Genomic DNA, 23,102 nt, shown 5'->3' on the forward strand with positions numbered 1-23,102 from the left:
TTACTTCTTGGTCCTGTTGCAACACCAATCTTCTGTTGAGCTTCAGCTGGTAGACAGATGGCCTTAAGTTATCCTGCAAAATGTCTTGATAAACTTGGGAATTTATTTTTCCTTCGATGATATCAATCCACCCAGGCCCTGAAGCAACAAAGCAGCCCCAAACCATGATGCCTCCACCACCATACTTCACAGTTGGGATGAGGTTTTGATGTTGGTGTGCTGTGCCTCTTTTTCGCCACACATAGTGTTGTGTGTTAACTCAACTTTGGTTTCATCTGTCCACAGAATATTTTGCCAGTACTGGCTGTGGAACATCCAGGTGCTCTTGTGCAAACTGTAAACATGCAGCAATGTTTTGTTTGGACAGCAGTGGCTTCCTCTGTGGTATCCTCCCATGAAATCCATTCTTGTTTAGGGTTTTACGTATTGTAGATTCGCTAACAGGGATGTTAGCATTTGCCAATAACTTTTGTAAGTCTTTAGCTGACACTCTAGGATTCTTCTTCACCTCATTGAGCAGTCTGCGTTGTGCTCTTGCAGTCATCTTTAAAGGACGGCCACTCCTAGGGAGAGTTAGCAGCAGTGCTGAACTTTCTCCATTGTCTATAGACAATTTGTCTTATCGTGGGCTGATGAACAGCAAGGCTTTTGGAGATACTTTTATAACCCTTTCCAGCTTTATGCAATTCAACAATTCTTAATCTTAGGTCTTCTGAGAGCTCTTTTGTGCAAGGCACATTCACATCAGGCAATGCTTCTTGTGAAAAGCAAACCCAGAACTGGTGTGTGTTTTTTATAGGACAGAGCAGCTGTAACCAATATCTCCAATCTCATCTCATTGATTGGATCCAATTGGCTGACATCTCACTCCAATTAGCTCTTGGAGATGTCATTAGTCTAGAGGTTCACATACTTTTTCTACCTGCACTCTGAATGTTTACATGGTGTGTTCAATAAAAACATGGCAACATTTTATTCTTTGTGTGTTATTAGTTTAAGCAGACTGTGATTGTCTATTGTTGTGACTTAGATGATGATCAGATCACATTTTATGACCAATTTGTGCAGAAATCCATATCATTCCAAAGGGTTCACATATTTTTTCTTGCAGCGGTTTGTGTGTGTACATATATATATATAATTTAAACAAAATAGATCTAATCTAAAGCACCTTGTATATTTATTAAGAGAGTAAAATACTCACAAAGGGGACATCAAAATAACAAAAAATGTCAACGTTTTCGGATCCATTAAGTTCCACACCCCCATGTCTCCTCCCCCCCCCCTTTCTGGATGTTAGGGTTTACAGCATGGGTGTCCATCCTTTTGGCTTCTCTGGGCCACATTGATTGTAGAGAAAGTTTCTCGGGCCGAATATAAAATATATACTATAGTTAAGGTATAGAAGTAATAAAACGCCGCCGCGCCCTTCCCGCGCCCCCCCCCCCACACTAATTTAATTATTTAGCACAACTAGAGGACGATGAAATGAAATGGAATCATTATACAGAGGTTTACTTCTTCTGAGAGATATTAAAGGAACACTCTAACCACCATCACCACTTCAGTGATTTGAAGTGGTCATGGTGGGAGGAGTTAGAAACACTGCACATGCTAGGATATTTACAGTTATGTGCTGGGGGCTAGTTGAACCCCTAGCACATAGGACTTAGGCAGCCAGAAAATGTCATGTCCTTCATATATATATGAACAAGGACATGACATATTTATGGCAAAACACAACTAGTTAAACATATTGCAACAATTTACACACGCTAACGCACATACCTTTTCTACTTATTTTGCAGACTGCAAAATAAGTCTGACTGGAGGAGGGGCGCTGTGACTGGAGGAGGAGGAGGCACTGCGAGAAGCCGGAAGCAGGAACGTGTGTGTGTGTGTGTGTGTGTGTGTGAGTGCAGCGTGTGCTGTGAGAGAGTGAGTGACTGAGGAGAAGGAGCTGCGGGGAGAGCCGGTGCAGGAGATCTTGGGGGGAGCCGAGGTGACTGGAGACTATAGGGGTGAACCATCTGAACGGCCGGAGCGGCGGAGGACCCGGAGGGACTGAAGGAGGAACAGGACGTGGTGACCGATCAGCTGTTCGGCTGCTGGGGGGGAAGTCAGAAGGAACTGTGACTGACTGTTACGGTGCTGTGACTGGACTGTGACTATAGCTGTGCCCTGACTGTACTGTGGCTGTAGCTATACTGTAGCTGTACTGTAACAGTACTGGGACTGTGACTGTAACTGACTGACTAAACTGTGGGTGTAAAGTAGTATCTGAGCATCTGCGAGTACCTAGCGGTACCTGAGCATTTGGGAGTAACTGCGAGTGTCTGGGAATAACTATAAGCGCCTGAGTGTGAGTGCTGTGCGTCTGGGAGTTTTGTGCGTCTGGGAGTTCTGTGCGTCTGAGAGTGTGGTGCGACTAAGTGTCAAGTGAGTGTAGCGGAGTACCAGAGGGTGAGAAGGTAGAGTTAGGAAGCCAGGAAATAGCCACACAGGACAGACTTTAATTACTAAATCCCCATTAGATTAGATTAGTAGGTACAATACCCGGCGGGTGTGGAGATGCGACTCGGTGTACATCTTGTGATATGTATGCGTTCCTGGATCAGGCGATCGAGGGCGAATACAAATGCGCAAAATGTAAGCACGTTGCTTCCCTGGAAGCTCAAGTCCTGAATCTAGGAAAGCAGCTGGCAACACTGAGCCAAATGTCCATGCTGAAGGAGAGCCAGGATCGTACCAGTCAGACGCAGGCTGGGGCCAGCACAGAGGTGGGCGGAGTATTGGAGGTGCAGGCATCAGAGCAGAGTAGAGGGGTGACAGTTAGGAGGGGTAGAAGGGGACAAGGCAAGGAGGCTGATCCTGGGCTGGAGCACCCCAATAGATACGCCCCCCGTTGCGTGATGTTGGGGAAACCAGTCAGGGACCAGCATTGCTGGAGCAGAGCGACGCCCCTAGCTGCCAGGGGAAGAACTCCTCCAGTGAGGCCGGGAGAAAGGGAAACAGGTGCTGGTGGTAGGGGACTCTATTAGAAGGACAGAGAGTGCAATCTGTCACAAAGACCGTGTGCGCCGAACAGTCTGTTGTTTACCGGGCTCTCGGGTTCGGCACATCACGGATCGCGTGGAAAGATTACTGGATGGGGCTGGGGAAGACCCAGCTGTCATGGTAAACGTGGGTACCAATGACATAGGCAGAGGAAGATGGAGAGTACTAAACGATTTCAGGGACTTAGGAGCCAAGTTGAGGACTAGGACCTCCAAGGTAGTATTTTCAGAAATACTACCTGTACCTCGAGCCACACCAGAGAGGCAGCGGGAGATTAGGGAAGTTAACAAGTGGCTGAGGAGCTGGTGTAGTAAGGAGGGTTTCGGGTTCCTGGAGAACTGGGCCGACTTCTCAGTCGGCCACCAGCTCTATGGTAGGGACGGAGTGCCACCGTACTGGGTGAGAAGATGGCCGAAAAGTTAGAGGGGCTTTTAAACTAGGTGATGGGGGGGGAGGGTACAGATGTAGAATTAGCCAGTGGAAAGCAAGATCCAGAGGGCAGAAATGGGGACATTAGCGGTAGGGTGTTTGGAGCTCCTAAACCCAGGAGGGGTATGGGGAGAAATCACAAGAGCAGCCTAAAAACATCAAATGAGGTTATTTGTAACCGATCACTGATCAACCGATTACGAGGCTTGTATACCAATGCCAGAAGCCTGGCTAAAAAGATGGGAGAGCTGGAGCTGCTGATGTTTGAGGAGGACTTAGATTTTGTGGGGATAACAGAGACTTGGTTTGACAGCTCTCATGACTGGATGGCGACCATTCAGGGGTATTCCCTTTATCGCAGAAATAGAGAAGGTAAAAAAGGGGGAGTGGTATGTCTGTATATTAAGAACAGTATACAGGTAAATATGAGGGATGATATTAATAATGGAGCTATGGACGAGGCAGAATCCCAATGGGTAGAACTTCAAAGGGAAGGCACTGTGGGGAAAGTAATATAGGGCGTATGCTATAGGCCCCCCAACCTGAGGGAGGAGGGGGAGACGATCCTCCTTTTACAGATAGGATTGGCAGCAAGGATGGGAAATGTCATTATAATGGGGGACTTTAATTATCCAGATATAGACTGGGCAGAAGGAACCGCGCATTCAGCCAAGGCTCGGCAGTTACTAAATGTTTTGCAGGACAATTTCATGGGTCAGATGGTGAATGCACCGACAAGAAACAATGCGGTTCTTGACCTACTGATTACCAACAATACAGACCTGCTCACGGATATAGAAATACGGGAAACTTAGGAAACAGTGACCATAGGTCAATTAGTTTCAGTATTAATTACAGTACAGTAAAACCTTGGTTTGAGTGTAACTTGGTTTGAGAGCGCTTTGCAAGACGAGCAAATTTTTAAAATAAATTTTTACTTGATATACAAGCGATGTCTTGATATACAAGAAGCGTCATGTCACAACTGGGTATAAAAGAGAAGAGAGGGCCCAATAAGTGTAGCAATACAATAGTAAGTATGCAGGCATTGGGGGTAAAGCTGTCCACATAGACCATCCTCCGCACTGCTATCTTCATCACACCCTTCCACGCTGCACTCCACGAATGATTCAAACCCTCGCTTTCAGATCACTCTACTGCAGGGTAATCTTCCAAGTCACGATTGCAGACTGACATCCGTGAGAGCCAGTGGTTCAGAAGAGGGTCTATGTGGACAGCTTTACCCCGGATGCCTGCATACTTAGATGTGCCTCTTTAATCATCAACCATGTGAGTTGCTAAATGTTGTACCCTCATTAAATGTCCCCATACTGCTACACTTGGAGGCGCCTCTCTTCTCTTTTATACTCTGTAGCTCCTGCTGGATTTTGCTTCTAATCCCCTTGTGGAGGCTGCCATTTTTGGATGGACATTTTACTATTACACAACCTATCACATTGCTATAATCTTTGTATGTAGACTATAAACTGAAAGACTTATGAATAATGGTTGTGGAACGAATCATCTGAGTTTCCATTATTACTTATGGGAAAATTTGCCTTGATATAAGAGTGCTTTGGATTACAAGCATGTTTCCAGAACGAATTATGCTCGCAATCCAAGGTTTTACTGTAATAGGAAACACAAGGGCAATATAAGGACACTGAATTTCAAAAGAGCCAATTTCCGAAAACTGCGCTCTCTGCTAGAAAATATCAAATGGGATAGAACCCTGGGAACAAAAAACACGGAGGAAAAATGGGAGTGCTTCAAAAGCATACTTAACAAAGGGATTGACCAGTGCGTTCCAAAGGGAAATAAATTTAAAAGAGCAAAATTAAAACCCTGGGTGGCTAAACTCCAACATAAAAATGCATATTAATGCTAAAGGAAAGGCCTTCAAAAAATACAAGACTGAGGGGTCATTGGCAGCATTCAAGCATTACAAAGAGTGTAATAAGAAACGTAAAGACGAAATCAGGGCGGCTAAAATAGAACACGAGAGACATATAGCGGAAGAGAGTAAAAAGAACCCCAAGAAATTCTTATAAGTATATTAACAGTAAGAAAGCGAGGCCAGAACACATTGGCCCCATAAAAGACGATAAGGGAGTTTTGGCCACAGAGGACAGGGAAAAGGCGGTAGTGTTAAATAATTTCTTCTCTTCAGTCTTCACAAAAGAATCGGGGGGGGCTACACTAACCTAGCTTGTAAGGCCAAACTAAACAACACACCTCAGGAAATACCGTCATGGCTAACAGAAGATAGACTTAGAACTAAACTAGAGAAACTTAACATAAATAAATCACCGGGACCGGATGGCTTGCACCCGAGGGTTCTTAAAGAGCTCAGCCAAGTGACTGCTAGACCATTATTCTCGATCTCAAAAAATTAGTTTACAGACGGGTATGGTGCCAGCTGATTGGAAAAAAGCCAACGTGGTACCAATATTTAAAAAGGGGCCGAGATATATCCCGGGTAACTATAGGCCGGTCAGCCTAACATCAGTAGTCTGCAAGATTTTGGAGGGGATGTTAAGGGACCACATACAAAACTTTAGTATTGAAAACGGTATTATTAGTAGTAATTGGCATGGATTCATGAAAAATCGTTCTTGCCAAACCAATCTTTTAACCTTCTATGATGAAGTGAGCTGCCACCTAGATAAAGGTAAGCCTGTGGATGTGGTGTACCTGGACTTCGCAAAGGCCTTTGACACCGTTCCCCACAAGCGCTTACCGTTCAAACTAAGGGAGGTAGGTATGGACCATAAAGGTGAGTACCTGGATAGAGAACTGGCTCCAGGGGAGGTTGCAAAGGGTGGTGATTAATGGGGAGTACTCAGATAGGGCGGGTGTGTAAATCGGGGTCCCCCAGGGTTCTGTCCTGGGGCCAATCCTGTTTAATTTATTTATAAATGATCTAGAGGAGGGGATATCGAGAAAAATCTCAGTATATGCGGATGATACTAAACTAAGCATGCCAATATCTTCTGGGCAGGATGTGGAAACCTTACAAGCGGACCTGAACAAAATTATGGGGTGGGCAACTACATGGCAGATGAGGTTCAATGTTGAAAAATGTAAAGTAATGCACCTGAGTGCCAGAAACCAGAAAGCAAGCTACTCACTGGGGGGGGAACCTCTGGGTGAGTCTAGGATGGAAAAGGACCTGGGGGTACTGGTAGACAACAGGCTTGGCAGTGGCATGCAATGCCAAGCCGCTGCAAGCAAAGCCAACAGAATACTGGGATGTATAAAAAAGGGGATTCACTCCAGAAATAAAGAGATTACTCTCCCTCTCTACAAGACTCTGGTCCGGCCACATCTGGAGTATGCTGTCCAGTTCTGGGCACTGGTCCTCAGGAAGGATGTGCTGGAACTGGAGAAAGTCCAGAGAAGGGCAACAAAAATAATTACGGGAATGGAGGACATCAGCTATGAGGAAAGACTACAAGCACTGAACTTATTCTCTCTGGAGAAGATACGATTGAGGGGGGATATGATATCAATGTACAAGTATTGTACTGGAAACCCTAGCATATGGAAAAACCTATTCAGAGAAAGGAAATACAATAAGACACGTGGCCACTCACTAAAACTAGAGGAAAGGCGGTTTAACCTTAAAATACGCAGGGGGTTCTTCACTGTAAGAGCAGTAAGGATGTGGAATTCTCTTCCGCAAACAGTCGTATCAGCAGGGAGCATTGATAGTTTCAAAAAACGATTAGATGGGCACCTTAAATACCACAACATACAGGGGTATGCAATGTGTGGTTAATAGTAGAGACACACACACACACATCATAGGTTGAACTGGATGGACTGATGTCTTTTTTCAACCTCACTAACTATGTAACTACTGGCGGTTACTGCTGGTCATGCGGTTACTGCTGGTCATGACATTTGGTACTGCTGGAGGAAGCAGCGGCTGCAGTAGAGAGCAGAGCTGCTGCTTCCTGTATGGCTCCTGTCACAGGCGGAGGAGGGGTGCATTTCATATCACTCCGCCTGTGACAGAGCCAGAACTATACAGGAAGCAGTGGCTCTGTCACTGACTGCAGACATCCTAAGTCTCCCGCAGCAGACGGAAGATCGCACAGCACTTGCAGCCTAGTGCGTGCCTATCCAATGCATCCTACACAGTGCCCATCCAATGCAGCTTCACCAGTGCGTGCTCATCCAATGCAGCATGATCAGTGCCCATCCAGTGCAGCCTCACCAGTGCATGCCCATCCAATGCAGCCTAAACAGTGCCCATCCAATTCAGCCTCACCAGTGCATGCCCATCCAATGCAGCCTGATCAGTACCCATCCAATGCAGCCTCACCAGTGCATGCCCATCCATTGCAGCCTGATCAATGCCTGTCCAATACAGCCTCACCAGTGCCCATCCAATGCAGCCTCACTAGTGCATGCCCATCCAATGCAGCCTGATCAATGCCCATCCAATGCAGCCTCACCAGTGCCCATCCAATGCAGCCTCACCAGTACATGCCTATCCAATGCAGCCTCACCAGTGCATGCCTATCCAATGCAGCCTCACTAGTGCATGCCCATCCAATGCAGCTTCACCAGTGCATGCCCATCCAATGCAGCCTCACAAGTGCATGCCCATCCAATGCAGCCTGATCAGTGCCCATCCAATGCAGCCTCACCAGTGCATGCCTATCCAATGCAGCCTCACTAGTGCATGTCCATCCAATGCAGCTTCACCAGTGCATGCCCATCCGCCCATCCAATGCAGCCTCAAAAGTGCATGCCCATCCAATGCAGCCTCACAAGTGCATGCCCATCCAATGCAGCCTGATCAGTGCCCATCCAATGTAGCCTCACCAGTGCGTGCCCATCCAATGCAGTCTGCAATAAAGAGAGGAGAGCCACTGGATTACACAGAGCAGGGATCTCCCGCTTACCCGGCGACCGCTGTCATAAGCAGTCCTGCCTCCTGGACCGGCTCCTATGATAGACGTCACCAATGTGCTGTCTATCATTGACAGAGGCTCCGAGGCAGCCTCTGCCTACAGTTAGTTGGAAGCTGCTGTGGCCGTGCCCCGGACTCGACTTCCTTCCTCCCCCAGAAAAAAAAAATAATTGTCAGGGGGCAGTGGGCCGCATTGTCTGTGGTTCTGGGCCGCAATCGGCCCTCGGCCACAGGTTGGACATGCCTGGTTTACAGGAAAAAATGATGGCGTAGAGACAGATCTATATGTAAATCCAACAGATAGTAATCATTTGTTGTCATCCTCCAGCGGTGTTTAGATCAGTGCCCCGTAGCCAGATGACGGTGAGACAGGAGCGATTATTAGAGATGCAAAATAGACTTGCAGATAGGGGTTATCCGATACAACAGTTAACCCATGAGAGATTGAGAATCCAGAGTCTGGAATGGGCAGGAGAGTGAAAAGACCGGACAGGCAGAATAAGAGAATTCCTTTTGTTTCACAGTATCATTCCCACTCTGCATGGATTAATTAAGTGATTAAAAGACACTGGAGAATCCTTGCAGAGGCTTTTACTGATATTGAGGAGTTTAAATCCCCTCCTTTATCATCCTATAGGGGGGGGGGGGTAGAACTATTAGGGATATAGTCAATGAGAATGAGAAAGTCAAGGGAGTACGTTTTTAGGTCCCAAAAAAAGTGGTTGTTTCCCCTGCTTATCCTGTGTTCAATGCTCGAATATGATCAAGGGCACTTCATTTACACATCCCCATATAGGGAAAACTATTGACATTAAAGGATTTTACACATGTCAGAGTACATATATGGTTAATATCCTTAAATGTCCATGTCGGTTATACTATTTATCCTAGAGGTTTGAATAAGGATTATGATTTACATCTTTTTTTGTAAATATTTGTTTAATATTTTGTTTCTTTTTTTCAGATGTGTATATGATATGGATACCCAGTAACACTGTTGTATTATATGTCTCCTGAATATTAGCTGTAAGATTAGTCTCTATTTTTCTTTTCTTTGAGTGAAGACTATCCAGGTGATGCTAGTTTCCAGTTGATGAGAGAAGTTGCTATATATATATATATATATATATATATATATATATATATATATATATATATATATATATATATATATATATATATATATATATATATATATATATATATATATATATATATATATATATATATATATATATATATATAGAATTTGATTAGAATCAGATTTTCATGCTTGTTATTCCTGATGAAGGATCTTAATGGATACGAAACGTTGACATTTTTTGTTATTTTGATGTATCCTTTGTGAGTATTTTACTCTTAGCCCCGGTTCACACTTCTGCGTGTGCGGGGTTCGCATGTAATGTCGGAGCGCACTGCTCCGACATTACATGCGATCAGCTGTGCGGTGCGAGTTTAGCCATACAGTTTGTATGGCTAAATTCGCATCGCACCCGCAGCAAACACGCACAGGAGGCATTTTTGCTGCCGCATCAGGATCGGATCGCACAGCGGTTCACACTTGTGCGATCCGATCCTGTGCGAACTGCGCGATCGCACTGCGATATGCGATCAAACTGGGGGTGTCGTTAAGATTACATTGACACCCCCAGCGTATCGCATATGGCAGTGTGAACTGCCGGGGGTGCGTGTGCGATGCGGGAACAGGCTGCGTTTTCGCAGCCTTCCCGCATCGCATATATGTGAACCGAGCCTTAATAAATATACAAGGTGCTAAAGATTGGATCTATTTTGTTTTTCTATATACTGGAGTCTGGGTGATCTCCACTGCCTGCTCTGCACCTGAAGTATCAAGCTACATACTTTGTGTGTGCAGTCCTGACCTGTTTGTGCATTTTCTATATACAGTGCCTTGCGAAAGTATTCGGCCCCCTTGAACTTTGCGACCTTTTGCCACATTTCAGGCTTCAAAGATATAAAACTGTAATTTTTTGTGAAGAATCAACAAGTGGGACACAATCATGAAGTGGAACAAAATTTATTGGATATTTCAAACTTTTTTAACAAATAAAAACTGAAAATTGGGCATGCAAAATTATTCAGCCCCCTTAAGTTAATACTTTGTAGTGCCACCTTTTGCTGCGATTACAGCTGTAAGTCGCTTGGGATATGTCTCCATCATTCTGATTTTGATTTCATCTGACCAGAGCACCTTCTTCCACATGTTTGGTGTGTCTCCCAGATGGCTTGTGGCAAACTTTAAACGACACTTTTTATGGATATCTTTAAGAAATGGCTTTCTCCTTGCCACTCTTCCATAAAAGGCCAGATTTGTGCAGTATACGACTGATTGTTGTCCTATGGACAGAGTCTCCCACCTCAGCTGTAGATCTCTGCAGTTCATCCTGAGTGATAATGAGCCTCTTGGCTGCATCTCTGATCAGTCTTCTCCTTGTATGAGCTGAAAGTTTAGAGGGACGGCCAGGTCTTCGTAGATTTGCAGTGGTCTGATACTCCTTCCATTTCAATATTATCGCTTGCACAGTGCTCCTTGTGATGTTTAAAGCTTGGGAAATCTTTTTCTATCCAAATCCGGCTTTAAACTTCTCCACAACAGTATCTCAGACCTGCCTGGTGTGTTCCTTGTTCTTCATGATGCTTTCTGCGCTTTAAACGGACCTCTGAGACTATCACAGTGCAGGTGCATTTATACGGAGACTTGATTACACACAGGTGGATTATATTTATCATCATTAGTCATTTAGGTCAACATTGGATCATTCAGAGATCCTCACTGAACTTCTGGAGAGAGTTTGCTGCACTGAAAATAAAGGGGCTGAATAATTTTGCACGCCCAATTTTTCAGATTTTTATTTGTTAACAAAGTTTGAAATATCCAATTAATTTTCGTTCCACTTCATGATTGTGTCCCACTTGTTGATTCTCCACAAAAAATTACAGGTTTTATATTTTTTGTTTGAAGCCTGAAATGTGGCAAAAGGTCGCAAAATTCAAGGGGGCCGAATACTTTCGCAAGGCACTGTACCAGGACCTGTCACGTCTACCGTTCCATACAGGCTGAGGTTTTGTTTTTAATTGGTTGTAGCGCATACAATCTCCTTGTCTGTATATCATACGTCGCACGTTTCATTACGATACAGTCCTATTTCTACCTACCACGGTCTGTAGGTACGTTAGCCCTGAGTGTTTTGTTTCTAATTGCCTGGTCTGGCGCTACAGGATACTCGGGCTCGCTTACTGCATACACACTAGGGTACAGTCACCAGATACATTCTCACATGCTCTGCTTTCCTTGGTCTAAGTGGCAGCTACATCATCAACATACATAATTAGTCACGAGGGGGTGTCATTGTTTATTTTTTCCACAGATCTAACATGTCGCATGTATCTGAAAGCGACAAATCTACCTTTATCCCTCCTACTCCGGTTAGGGGTTCGGAGCAGGGTAGCATCCCATCCCATGCGCAGGAGCATTCCTTTTTCAGTTACAGCTAGGAAGGCGGAATTGTTCAAATTATTGTTCCCTAGTCCATCTCAGCCATGCCCATCCATTAGTGCTGAACACGTATCTGTGCTTACCTCTCTCACTCAGATACACAGTCCCAAATACTCTGTCTTCATCATTGCTACAGTTACAAAACAGGATAGAGGTAATGGAAACCTGCCCGGTTACAACCGTAGTGGCACCTACACCCACAGCTCCTGCGCAGCCTAGCACTTCTGCAGGTAATATCTGCAAATCTTTACCTGTGGCGGCTCCTTCACCGTTAACTGTTTTTCCTTCAGTATCCCCGGCCCATTTCATCCCTGCCAACATCAAAAAGGACATTTTGGAAGGGAAAGATGTAAACCTGGCTTCCCTTCTCATAGCTTTCCAAGATGTTTCTGAGAACAAATCATATTCTTGCGGGGAGGTCTCTATGATTCTTAAATCAAAGGATCCCAGGCTCAATCGCAAGCTGGATGTAGCAGAATTCGTTCTCGCATTTGGCATCTATAGGGACATTATCTGCTCAGTCAGCCCCGGCAGGAGGGAGGAATTGGATTTGTATTTAGATAAGATAGTGCACTTGGCTCACAGATATGGTGGTTCTACATTTTATGACTACCACCGGTCCTTTTCAGCTAAAGTGGTGGCCACCTGGGCTCAGTTCCCGGTGGTTACTTGTTGGAGCAACATTGACATAGAGCTGTTCTGCAGGTACTTCGCCAACCAGAAATCTCCAGTATGTGGCACATGTCAATCGTCCGCACACACCACTATTTGGTATCCCAATGTTGACCGTGCTTTTGACTCCAGTACCACTAGGCAGGCTAGTGGATCCCCTACGAGGGTTTTGGGTCAGGTGGACAAGCTGGGCAGGCCCAATAATTACCTAGGTAAGGCGCAGTTGTGCAATAATTACAATTACACAGGCTGCAACTATAACCATTGTAGGCTCCTGCATTTCTGTGCTAATTGCTTCAGAGCACACCCCAAATCTGCCTGTCTTGTTAAGCTCTTTAGTTGTTCCTGACTAACCCGAGTCAATGTGTCTTTTCTGGGGGCTTGTTTAGAACACCATCCACCCCCTGCTTTCAGACAGTTCCTGCTGGAGGGTTTTTCTGTAGGTTTTCACACAGGCCTTATCACTTTACCCTCGGAGACCTTTGAATGTAATAACCTGGTGTCGGCAGGCAGTCATGCTCCTATTGTTGATGAGCTATTGGAGGCAGAGATGGCCAAAGGTTTTGTAATTGGTCCTTTCGTCGTATCACCATTTTGCATGTGGAGGGTTAGCCCTATCGGTGTGGTGAAGGGGAAATTTTCTAATAAATATCATTTAATTTATGATTTGTCCGCTCCTTATTCGTCGCACATTCCAAGCCTTAATTCACTCATTCCATCGGAAGAATTCTCTCTCAAATACTCATCAGTGGATCTGGGCATTCAGTGCATTCTGCAGTTAGGCAGGGGTACATTGTTATCCAAAGCAGATATTTCTGAAGCTTTCAAATTGCTCCCCATCAAACCGGCCCTCTGGCAATGGCATGGTATCAAACGGAGTGAGCGTTACTATTTTGCCACCAAATTGACTTTCGGGTCCAAGAGCAGCCCTTGGTTGTTTGATACCTTTGCCCAGGCCCTTCATTGGATACTGGTCAATTTCAATGATTGTCAGAGCGTCTTCCATTATCTGGACGATTTTCTGTTATTAGAAAGACCTGGTCAGCCGCCTAGGGATCTTCAATCCCTAACGGAACTTTTTTCTGACCTGAATGTCCCCATGGCTGGCCATAAAGTAGATGGTCCTTCCAAGAGCATTTCGTTTTTAGGTATAACTCTTGATACCAATCTTATGCTTGCCAGTTTGCCCATGGAGAAACTTGTCAGGTCATTCACAAGTTTGTTAGGTCCCCGGTCTGTTCCAAAAAAGAGTTACAGTCTCTTTTGGGGATGCTTAATTTTGCAATGAGGATTATTCCACAGGTAGATCTTTTGTTTCAAGGTTATTGGCTCTCCTTCCCCTGCACCAGGAAGCTGACTCACTGATGAGTTTGCAAGCTGATGCACGAGCCGATTTGCTCATGTGGGACCAGTTTCTATGTGAATGGAATGGTATTTCCATGTTCATTCCTCAACCTACAACTAGGCCCCCTAGAGTGTGTTCAGAGGCCGCAGCCTCAGTAGGTTTTGCGGCCATTTGTGGGCGTCAATTGTTGGCTAGTCATTGGCCCCCAGAAGTGTTCAACATTCCCAGTTTTGCTCAGACTTCAGCTTTGTTCGAAATCTACCCAATACTTGCTGCAGCAGTCACGTGGGGCCCTTTTTGGTCTGGCAACACTGATTTTCTTTACTGATAATGTGGCTACAGCTGAAATCAATCAGGGTAGATCCGGGTCCCTAATCATCATGTCCTTTATACGCAGGTCGACATGGTTAGGCCTTACTTACAAATGTAATTTCCTTGGTGAATTTATCAGTGGTAACGACAACATTGCAGCAGACGCCTTATCTCGTTTTAATTTCCCACAATTTTTCTTACAGCATCCAGAAGCAGATCCAGTAGGCATGATGGTACCACCTTTTTTCCTACTGATCATGGATTAGTTGCACTCTGGGCCCAGGCGGTTGACCTGGTTAATATTTCGTTATCCAGAAACACAATCAAAGCTTACACTGCGGGTTGGAAGACTTTTGTTAAGTTCATGTCCCTATACCCTTGTAGTTCCCCTGGGGATGTCAAATATGTGAAGGCTTTCGCTGCCTATTGCCATAGTGAATTGTCCCTATCGTTCAATACTATCAAGTTATATCTCTCAGGTATTCAGCATTTCAGGTCCCTTCAGGATCCTGGCAGTCCTTCCATTTTTGCGGCCCACCCCCTTAAAGCTATGTTAAGGGGTATTCAGAAAACTCAGGGGCAGTCACATTTAACACGTTTACCAGTTACTGGTCAGGTCTTCACAGGCATGTCAGACATGTTGCCCCATTCCCCGTTTGGTGTAGGTCCCAGTTTAGTTCTCAAAGCAGCCATTTATTTAAGTTTCTTTGGTTTCCTCAGACCCGGGGAGGTGGCCCAGGCCAGTTGTCCTACACCTGTGCTACTCAAAGGCAGTCTCACTCGGTTCCCCGACCATTTTTCTCTGCAACTTCCCAACAATAAAAACAGGCAGAATTATTACAGTACCAAAAGTAGCTGGTGCACAGTATTTGTGCTTGACCTACTCGTCAAAGAATTAGCAGCTGCTCCCCTTAACAGTCCGTTACTTCCTCTCCCAACATGTCCCCTCACCTCCAAGCAGTTAATTTCTCACTGTGAAACGACAAACACACACAAGGGCGCACCGGCCTAGTGCATTATCCTTAAAGCAGGTTTATTCAAATAATGGATTAAAAGTACTCACAAAAGAGTTCTTGATAAAAAGCACATCAAACAAAGTAAAAGATCCTCAGCATCGAGATCAGAATTCAATCGTCCCCCAGGGCTCGACAATCCCCGGGCGCCAGGTCGCATTTGCGACTAGAATTAGCGACCTGGCGCCTGGGGTGCCCTGCAGGAGGTGTCCTGTCCCTTTTGCGCCCCCACCTTTTTTCCCGAGTGCACGGACTTCCACGCCATCCAAAAATTGAGGCCCCGGCTTTTCGGCCTTCTTCTGAGAGATGAGAGGCTAGGGGAACTGGCGCCCTCTTGTGGTGGCCGGGAGTAATGCATGTTCTCAATGCCTTCCCTCTCATCTGCTCTTTGGAAGGAGATGGGAAGTTTTTGCAGGCTTCATCTCTCTGTCCAGTTACCTTTGCTTAAAGGTAAGTGGACAGGGAGTGTGGTTATTATTATTATAATTTTTTCTTTTTTTTTTTAATTAAAAAAAAAAAAAAATCTTTATTTTTTTTCAATTCTTATTAAAAAAAAATTATATATATATATATATATATATATATATATATATATATATATATATATATATATATATATATATATATATATATATATATATATATATATATATATATATATATATATATATATATATATATCTTTTTTTTTTTTCCTCATCGCCGTGCCACAGCCGAAGGCCCCTTTCACACGGGCTGTCTGATCAGGTCCGCCTGTCAGTTTTTCAGACAGACCTGATCGGACCCTTCATTCTCCTCCTATGGAGCGGTAATCTGCCGCCATCTGATCCTGTCCTCCAAAAACAGATGGATGGTGGTTCTATTTTCTATCCATCCCGTGGATCGGATCAGATGGCATCGGATGGAAAGAGACAGACAGTCTGTTTCCATCCAATTGCGCTATAGAGGAGAGTGGGGTTCTAGTCGTATATATGTGTAAATTTAGTATCCGTTTTATTAAATAAAGCTTGGTTGTTAGTTTAAAAAAAAAAAAAAAAAAAACTGGCTCCTAACTTTTTTAGCTGGCTCCTAGATTTCAGGCAAATTTGTCAACCCCTGCTGTACAGGCTTACGAGTTTCGAGGCAGCGCCTCTTCTTCAGAGCCTGAAAATCATGTCTAAACCCATGCTTTACATAATGGACAATGAACAATGACTCAGTGGATCAGATGCAATTAGAAAAGGTCCCTCCCACTCCAGGGCGTGTGCATGAGGAGCCCACCCACAAGCTCCCTTCTATTGTGGATACAACTATAACCCAAGAGGCAGGAGAGTGCACAATCAAAGGCAATACTCAGATAGATTCTGAGTAGTCAGATTTATATAAACTTGCTGTAATACATGAATAGTGTACACGCATGCGTAAATGTATATACACACACACATATATATATATATATATATATATATATATATATATATATATATATATATGCATACATGTATAAAAACATAAAAGGAAAAATTCCGATATTAACTGATTGGGGTTGCACTTGATTGGAATGTAGTTGCAGGTAGAACCATTCAAATTAATATCACTGTTCGCATTACTCACAAGCCCAAGAGTCAATGCAGTAATCAGAAGACAGACTCCAAGCAACAAATTCAAAAAGGAGAAGAAAGGCAAAACAATACACAACTATCCTGGCCAACAGGAAACATGCATTTAATGCAAGGCATAGTTTTTACAATGGACGTAACCTGATCAAAAGATAATAATGGTAGTAGTAAGTACTGATTGTGACCCTTAACTCATCAGCCTGGGTTACCCTTCAATGGTGGCTAGCAGAAAGAAGCTCAGCACCTAATGTCTGTACATACAAGTTTTAGCACCACACACTGAAGAGAGGAAGGGGGAGAGAGAGAAGGGAGTGGACATTCATATACACAAGTAGAACGGGACATGATAGATCACTCAAAACATACCACCAGATGATCCGATGGGCATCCCGGCTGTTAGCTCATCCCAATCAGTGTTGGGGGTAACTAGTTACAAAGTAACTGATTACAGTAACTACATTACTTTTTTTGGTAACAAACTAATGTAACTAGTTACAATACTAATATTGGTAACTACACTACTTTACTAGGCTATAGGAGGTAACTACACTACTTTACTAGGCTATAGGAACGCACTTTCCTGAGTTACCCAAGACGTGCAATACAATCATTATTTCGAAGAATAGAGAGGGATGAAGTTTATGACTTTTTGTTGCACTTTGTTTTATTCTGTTTTTTCAGGTTTTGTTCTCATGTTTCCCAAAGCCTGTGTTTATACAATAAACTCTATGCAGAAAGAGTGTCATGTATCTTCTTCTACACGGTCAATTAAGAAAGAGGATAGTAAAGTAATAAGTAGTGAAGTTACTTTTCAAATGCAGTAACTAATAAAGTAATCTCGTTACAATTTACAGAAGTAACTAGTTACATTTTTTGAGTAACTACCCCAACACTGATCCCAATCTAAGGATGCACCTTCAGTAACAGGGCAAATTCTCTCCAAAATACATTGCCACGTTCTGGGGTTCAAGATCGCAGAATAGGGGTAATACACTGGTATAAGCGTCCCACGGCCTGTGGGACGCAAACCGCCGATCCCGGAAGTTTGTGGAGCGCTCCAAGCCTCTCTTCCATGGGCCAATAGTATCTAAACCTCAACAGCGCCCCTCCCAGCTGGGCGAGGCACAGGCAAACACAGGGGAGGATAGCTGAGAAGCGCACCGCCCATCGAGAGGCGCGCTGTATCTTACAAGACCGCCCCCAAGTCTCCCACAGACATGCTTCATGCAGGCAATGATCTCATCCTCATTAAGCGGCCCCTGGCAAAAGCATCTCCTCCCTCATGTCACCAGGCAACACCCCTGTCTGAAAGTCTCATGAGCACAGATGCTCACACCGTAATCTAGGGACTTTTGGAGATGTTAAAAGTAATGTTCCACAAATGGGTTGTATTATTTACTGTGCAACACATTCGGTATACAAAATTTTTATCTGTTATTATTAAAGGTGTATTCAGTGTAAATGAACACTATGGGCACCCCGCAAACACGCCCTGGACACACACACACATTATATATATATATATATATATACACATTGCCGGATACATGACTGTATTTATAGGACCCATTAACCCCTGTAATTGTATTACATTCTTATGCAAATAGCAATTGCTATATTTTACATCAATGTGAATAAGGTAGCTGGACCAACCTTCTAGCATCTGCACTCAAGAGCACCTACCATTGACATACGGGCTTCAGAGAGTGAAGGCTAAGGCTAAGGGATTGCAACAAGCTACTCTTGAAATCAATTATCACACAGAGAAATAGAAATTTGGTTAAAATTTGTGATGATATTAAAGACATACATAAAGAGCTAGCCCCATTTGTAGATATTGCCACCTTTAACACCTGGGATGGGAGAATCAATGAGCAGATGGTTACCTTTGAAACAGAAATGATCATGAAGAAATCAGGTAAATTTGAGAGGGACAGGCTAGATTACCAAGAAGGGCGAGAGTTTAGCTGGAAGAAACAAACAGAGAGGGGAGTTTATAATGGGGAGAACCCTAGATGGGCCTACAACCCTAGACACCGTGGTGATGTGAATCAAGGGCAAAATAGGGCACAAAATAGGCACCCCAATAAACGGAAGTTTAACCACAATAAGAAACCCAAGCGTTAAAATTCTTATAATGAGAATATGACAAGCAATAATGGTAACCCTAACAAGAATGGGGTCCCAATCCCAGGGTGGAGAATGGGGCCTTGTTGGACACTAGGCGGGAGATTCCAACAGTTAGACCCTCTGGTACTCATTCAGTATCACAACATCTAGATAATCCACCTGCACCTACATCAACCAATGGTGACAATAGAGTGAGTGTGCAGGATATGGGAACAAGTGGCACTGAAAGAGATAGACATCATTCGGATCCTGGCTCTAAAGGGGAAAACTTACAAGATAACAGCTCTACTTTTTTAGTACCAGAGGCTGCGGGGGGGGGATTCACCCCAGCAGCCAGACTTCGCCTCAGCTCACTCCCACAGAGACAGATGGTGAGAAAAAGAAAAGGAGGAGGAAGAGAGGAAAGAGAGGGGGTAAAAAAGCCCAAAATAGGAAGGGGATAAAACAAGAGCATTCCACTATTAAAATTTTCAATTTATCTAGCTCCGTCTTTTCAGATACAGAGTTGGACCTATTATGCAAGGGACTTCACTTTGCTCCCAAAAACCTGCCTAACATTTTTGATATCTTTGTTGATCTCAACAAATATGTAAGAGTCCTCACTCTAAAAAGGTATTATGCCCTTAGAGTAGAACCAATCAAGGTACGGAGGACCCGGTTCAAACAGGAGGAGCCGCTCCGATGCAGGAAGATCAAACTTTAGGCATCTTGGAGGAACTATGGCAGGAAGGAAGCTGCAAAGAATTGGGTATAGAATTTGAAACGTTGGAGTAGGGATATGATCCACACAGACTTTAAGCCCAAATCCAAATGTTTTCCACACTGGGCTAAGGGGAACTTTATCCCAACGTTTTATGAAGTGGTCTTGGAGGAATTTAGGAACATATGCCAAATTCAGGATTCGGAGTCAAAAAGGATCGGATATCGAGGAAGGGGTTCAAACTATGAAACAACTACTGAGGTCATTAGGAGTATCAAAAACAAAGATTAGGTAATCATCAGACAAGCCGATAAAGGCGGTGGGCTGGTGATCCAAGACAGATCCGCATACCTAACTGAAGCCAAAAGGCTGCTGGATGATAGGGACACCTATGAGACCCTCCACAAAGACCCCCTTCCAGAATATAAAAACTCTTTGAAGGTACTTCTAGATAGAGCGGTGAATGATAGAATCATCACAAAAAATGAATATCTATTCTTGCTTCGACAACATCCCATTTCTATCACATACCGAAGGTCCACAAGGATGCGGTGAATCCTCCAGGCAGACCTATAATTGCTGGGATAGACAGCATTGCTAGCAATTTGGGATGCTATATAGACCATTTTCTCCAAGATCTAGTGACGGAATTGCCTTCATATGTCAGGGACTCGGACCACATGCTAGAGATTCTAGCACCCATCCGCTGGAACCAGCAATACAAATGGGTTTCTCTGGACATTGCATCCTTGTACACATCCATTGAACACAAGTATGGCTTATTGGCTGTCGATAACTAACTTGGCCGCAGCAACCTACATCCCCTGCAGGCCTCCTTCCTAGTCCAGTCCATAGAGTACACTTTAACACACAATTACTTCACCTATGTAGGAGAATTCTTCAGGCAGGTAAGAGGGACCGCTATGGGGGCACGTTTTCCCCCCAGTTATGCAAACCTATTTATGGGCTTTTGGGAGGAGAACTCCATTTGGAACAATGATCCCTACAGAACGAACCTCGTCCTCTATGCCAGGTAAATAGACAACATTTTAATCATCTGGGACTGATCAGCCGAGAAACTTGAAGGATTTTTGCACCATTGTGAAGGTAACACCTATGGGATATCCTTTACACATGTTATCAGCGACACCGATTTGGTTTTCCTGGATCTCGAGCTCTGGGGTGAAACTGATGGGAGCATCATTTCCAAGACCCACTTCAAACCCAGTGTAGGGAAACTCCTATCTACACGCCAGAAGCAACCACCATCCGAGATGGATAAAAAACGTACCCTTTGGTCAATACTGCAGGTTGTATAGGACATGCACTAGGAGGATGGACTTTGAGGAACAGGGTGAGGCCCTCAAGAAAAAATTCCTAGAAAAAGGGTAAAAGGAAGAATTAATTGAGGAAGCTTTTATGAAATATTGGCTACTTTATGATGATGATGGTACTCGTAAGGTCTACCCATCGTCCAAGAACGCCACCTCCTTTTCCAAAAGCTTGGATAATGGTAAGAACAAGGCAGGACCAGAGGGATTCAGTTCAGCACCACCTAAAACACCAAAGTGGGGTTTGAATGAGGATTTAGAGGTTCATGGGATCCTTTAAATCAGCTTAAGGGAGTTGAACGGGAACACGGACAGTTAAGAGTGTGATGAAGGACGCCCGTTGCTTGAGTGTATCAGCTAGTTGGTACCTATTCCTCCTTTTACTCCCCCCCCCCCAATTTGTTTCTTTCATAGGGGCTTCCTCTTATGTGTATTGCACACCTGGGCTACCCCTGGCCCTTTCCAAAGTATCTAGTAAGAAGTAGGATTCTCACTTCATATCCTCTATAGTATATCTCCCCTTGTGGAAAGGGAGGGTTGCTTCAGTCACACTCTGGGAAACAGGGGAGGTGTGCGCAGGGACATGCATGTGTGGCCATGTGTGAGCATATGCGTGTGGACGCGTGCGCGCGTGGGCATGCTTGCATGCATGGCCTTGCGCACGTGTGCGTGTTTGCACACGCATATATAGGCCTACGGCTTATAGTGGCAGACCACTGTTATATGATAACATCTCCCTTTGCATACAGCTACAATATGCAACATTTGCTGGTTTTGACATGGGTATTAGCTTTAGCGCTCACTCTCTGAAGACCGTATGTCAATGGTAGGTGCTCTTGAGTGCAGATGCTAGAAGGTTGGTCCAGCTACCTTATTCACATTAGTATAAAATATAGCAATTGCTATTTGCATAAGAATGTAATACGGGGGGCGTGGCCTGACCGTGATGGTGTGAGGACGCATCTCGTGCGAGCTCCTGCTTCCCTGAGCCTGCCGCTTGACCTGTAGCGACCACCGATCATCTACTTACCTACTGGCGATGCCACCGAAGAAGCGACCGTCCTCCCAGCCCCCCGGAGGGCTCTCTGCACGCTCCACGGACCTCCGCGATCTCTTCTCAGCAACCCCTCGGAGCCGCCGCGAGGCGGCCAAGATGGCGGCGCCCCGATCCTCTCCGGCCTCCACGCTGCTCCCGGGACCACCTTCCTCCTCTGGAATACAGCTATCCCAGGTACAGGGGCGCAGCCCCAACCCCTTCTTGCCATATACTGCGGTGTCACCTCACTCCACAGACTCTGGAGACACGGAGGAGGACTGGGACTGGAAGGCCCACATTAAGGCCTTGCCGACCAGGACGGAGATTGTGCACCTGATCACCACTACGGTGGAGCAGTCGGTCACTCAGGCATTGGAGGGGCTGAGGGCGGACACTGAGGCTCTGGGACACAGGGTGGCCTCCCTGGAATCCGGCCAGGATGATATACTGCATTCTCTGTCCTCCTTTCAGGAGGCTGCTAGCACGCACGACACTGTCCTTAATACACTTATGGATCAGCTTGATGATTATGAGAACAGGGACAGACGCCAGAACATCCGCATTCGGGGGCTTCCTGAGGCCACCAGAGCTCCTGACCTGGTCCCCTCTGTTCAGGGTATTTTCCGCCAAATTTTGGGAAACAGAGCCCCTGATACCATTGACATTGACAGAGCGCACAGGGCCTTGCTTCCCCCACCGAAAGAGGGGGAGCCACCCCGAGATGTCATATGCAAACTTCATAAGTATGCTGTGAAAGAGGACATTATGAAGGCTGCACGGTCTATGGCTGTGATCGACTTTGATGGCGCACAACTTTCTCTGTTCCCCGACCTGTCTAGGCGGACACTTATGCAACGGCGCTCCCTGCGCCCCCTACTGGATACCTTACGCTCTCACCAGGTGGTGTATCGCTGGGGATTCCCCTTCCGTCTTACTGCCTCCAGGAATGGCAAGTCGGCCGTTCTCCGCACCAAGGATGACTTGCAACGCTTCTGTACTGCCCTGGATGTCCCCTTGACAGACTTTCCTGACTGGAGA

The 23,102-nt window shown here is 44.9% G+C and overlaps 2 protein-coding genes across 2 annotated transcripts in view; one reads left to right on the plus strand and one right to left on the minus strand.

Annotated features, from left to right (window-relative positions):
• Positions 1–23,102, minus strand: part of DDX47 (DEAD-box helicase 47) — a gene marked incomplete at its 5' end in the record, with an annotated part of 626,288 nt that overhangs the window by 156,580 nt on the left and 446,606 nt on the right. The gene's annotated exons all lie outside the window — the stretch shown is intronic.
• LOC309561641 (uncharacterized protein) lies at positions 12,085–12,948 on the plus strand (the record flags this gene model as incomplete). The annotated part of the gene is made up of 1 exon (XM_082265637.1): positions 12,085–12,948. One exon carries the CDS (start codon positions 12,085–12,087, stop codon positions 12,946–12,948), a length of 864 nt encoding a protein of 287 aa, XP_082121763.1.

Source organism: Pelophylax lessonae (assembly GCF_965119305.1).
Source record: "Pelophylax lessonae genome assembly, chromosome: 8".
Taxonomy (NCBI): domain Eukaryota; kingdom Metazoa; phylum Chordata; class Amphibia; order Anura; family Ranidae; genus Pelophylax; species Pelophylax lessonae.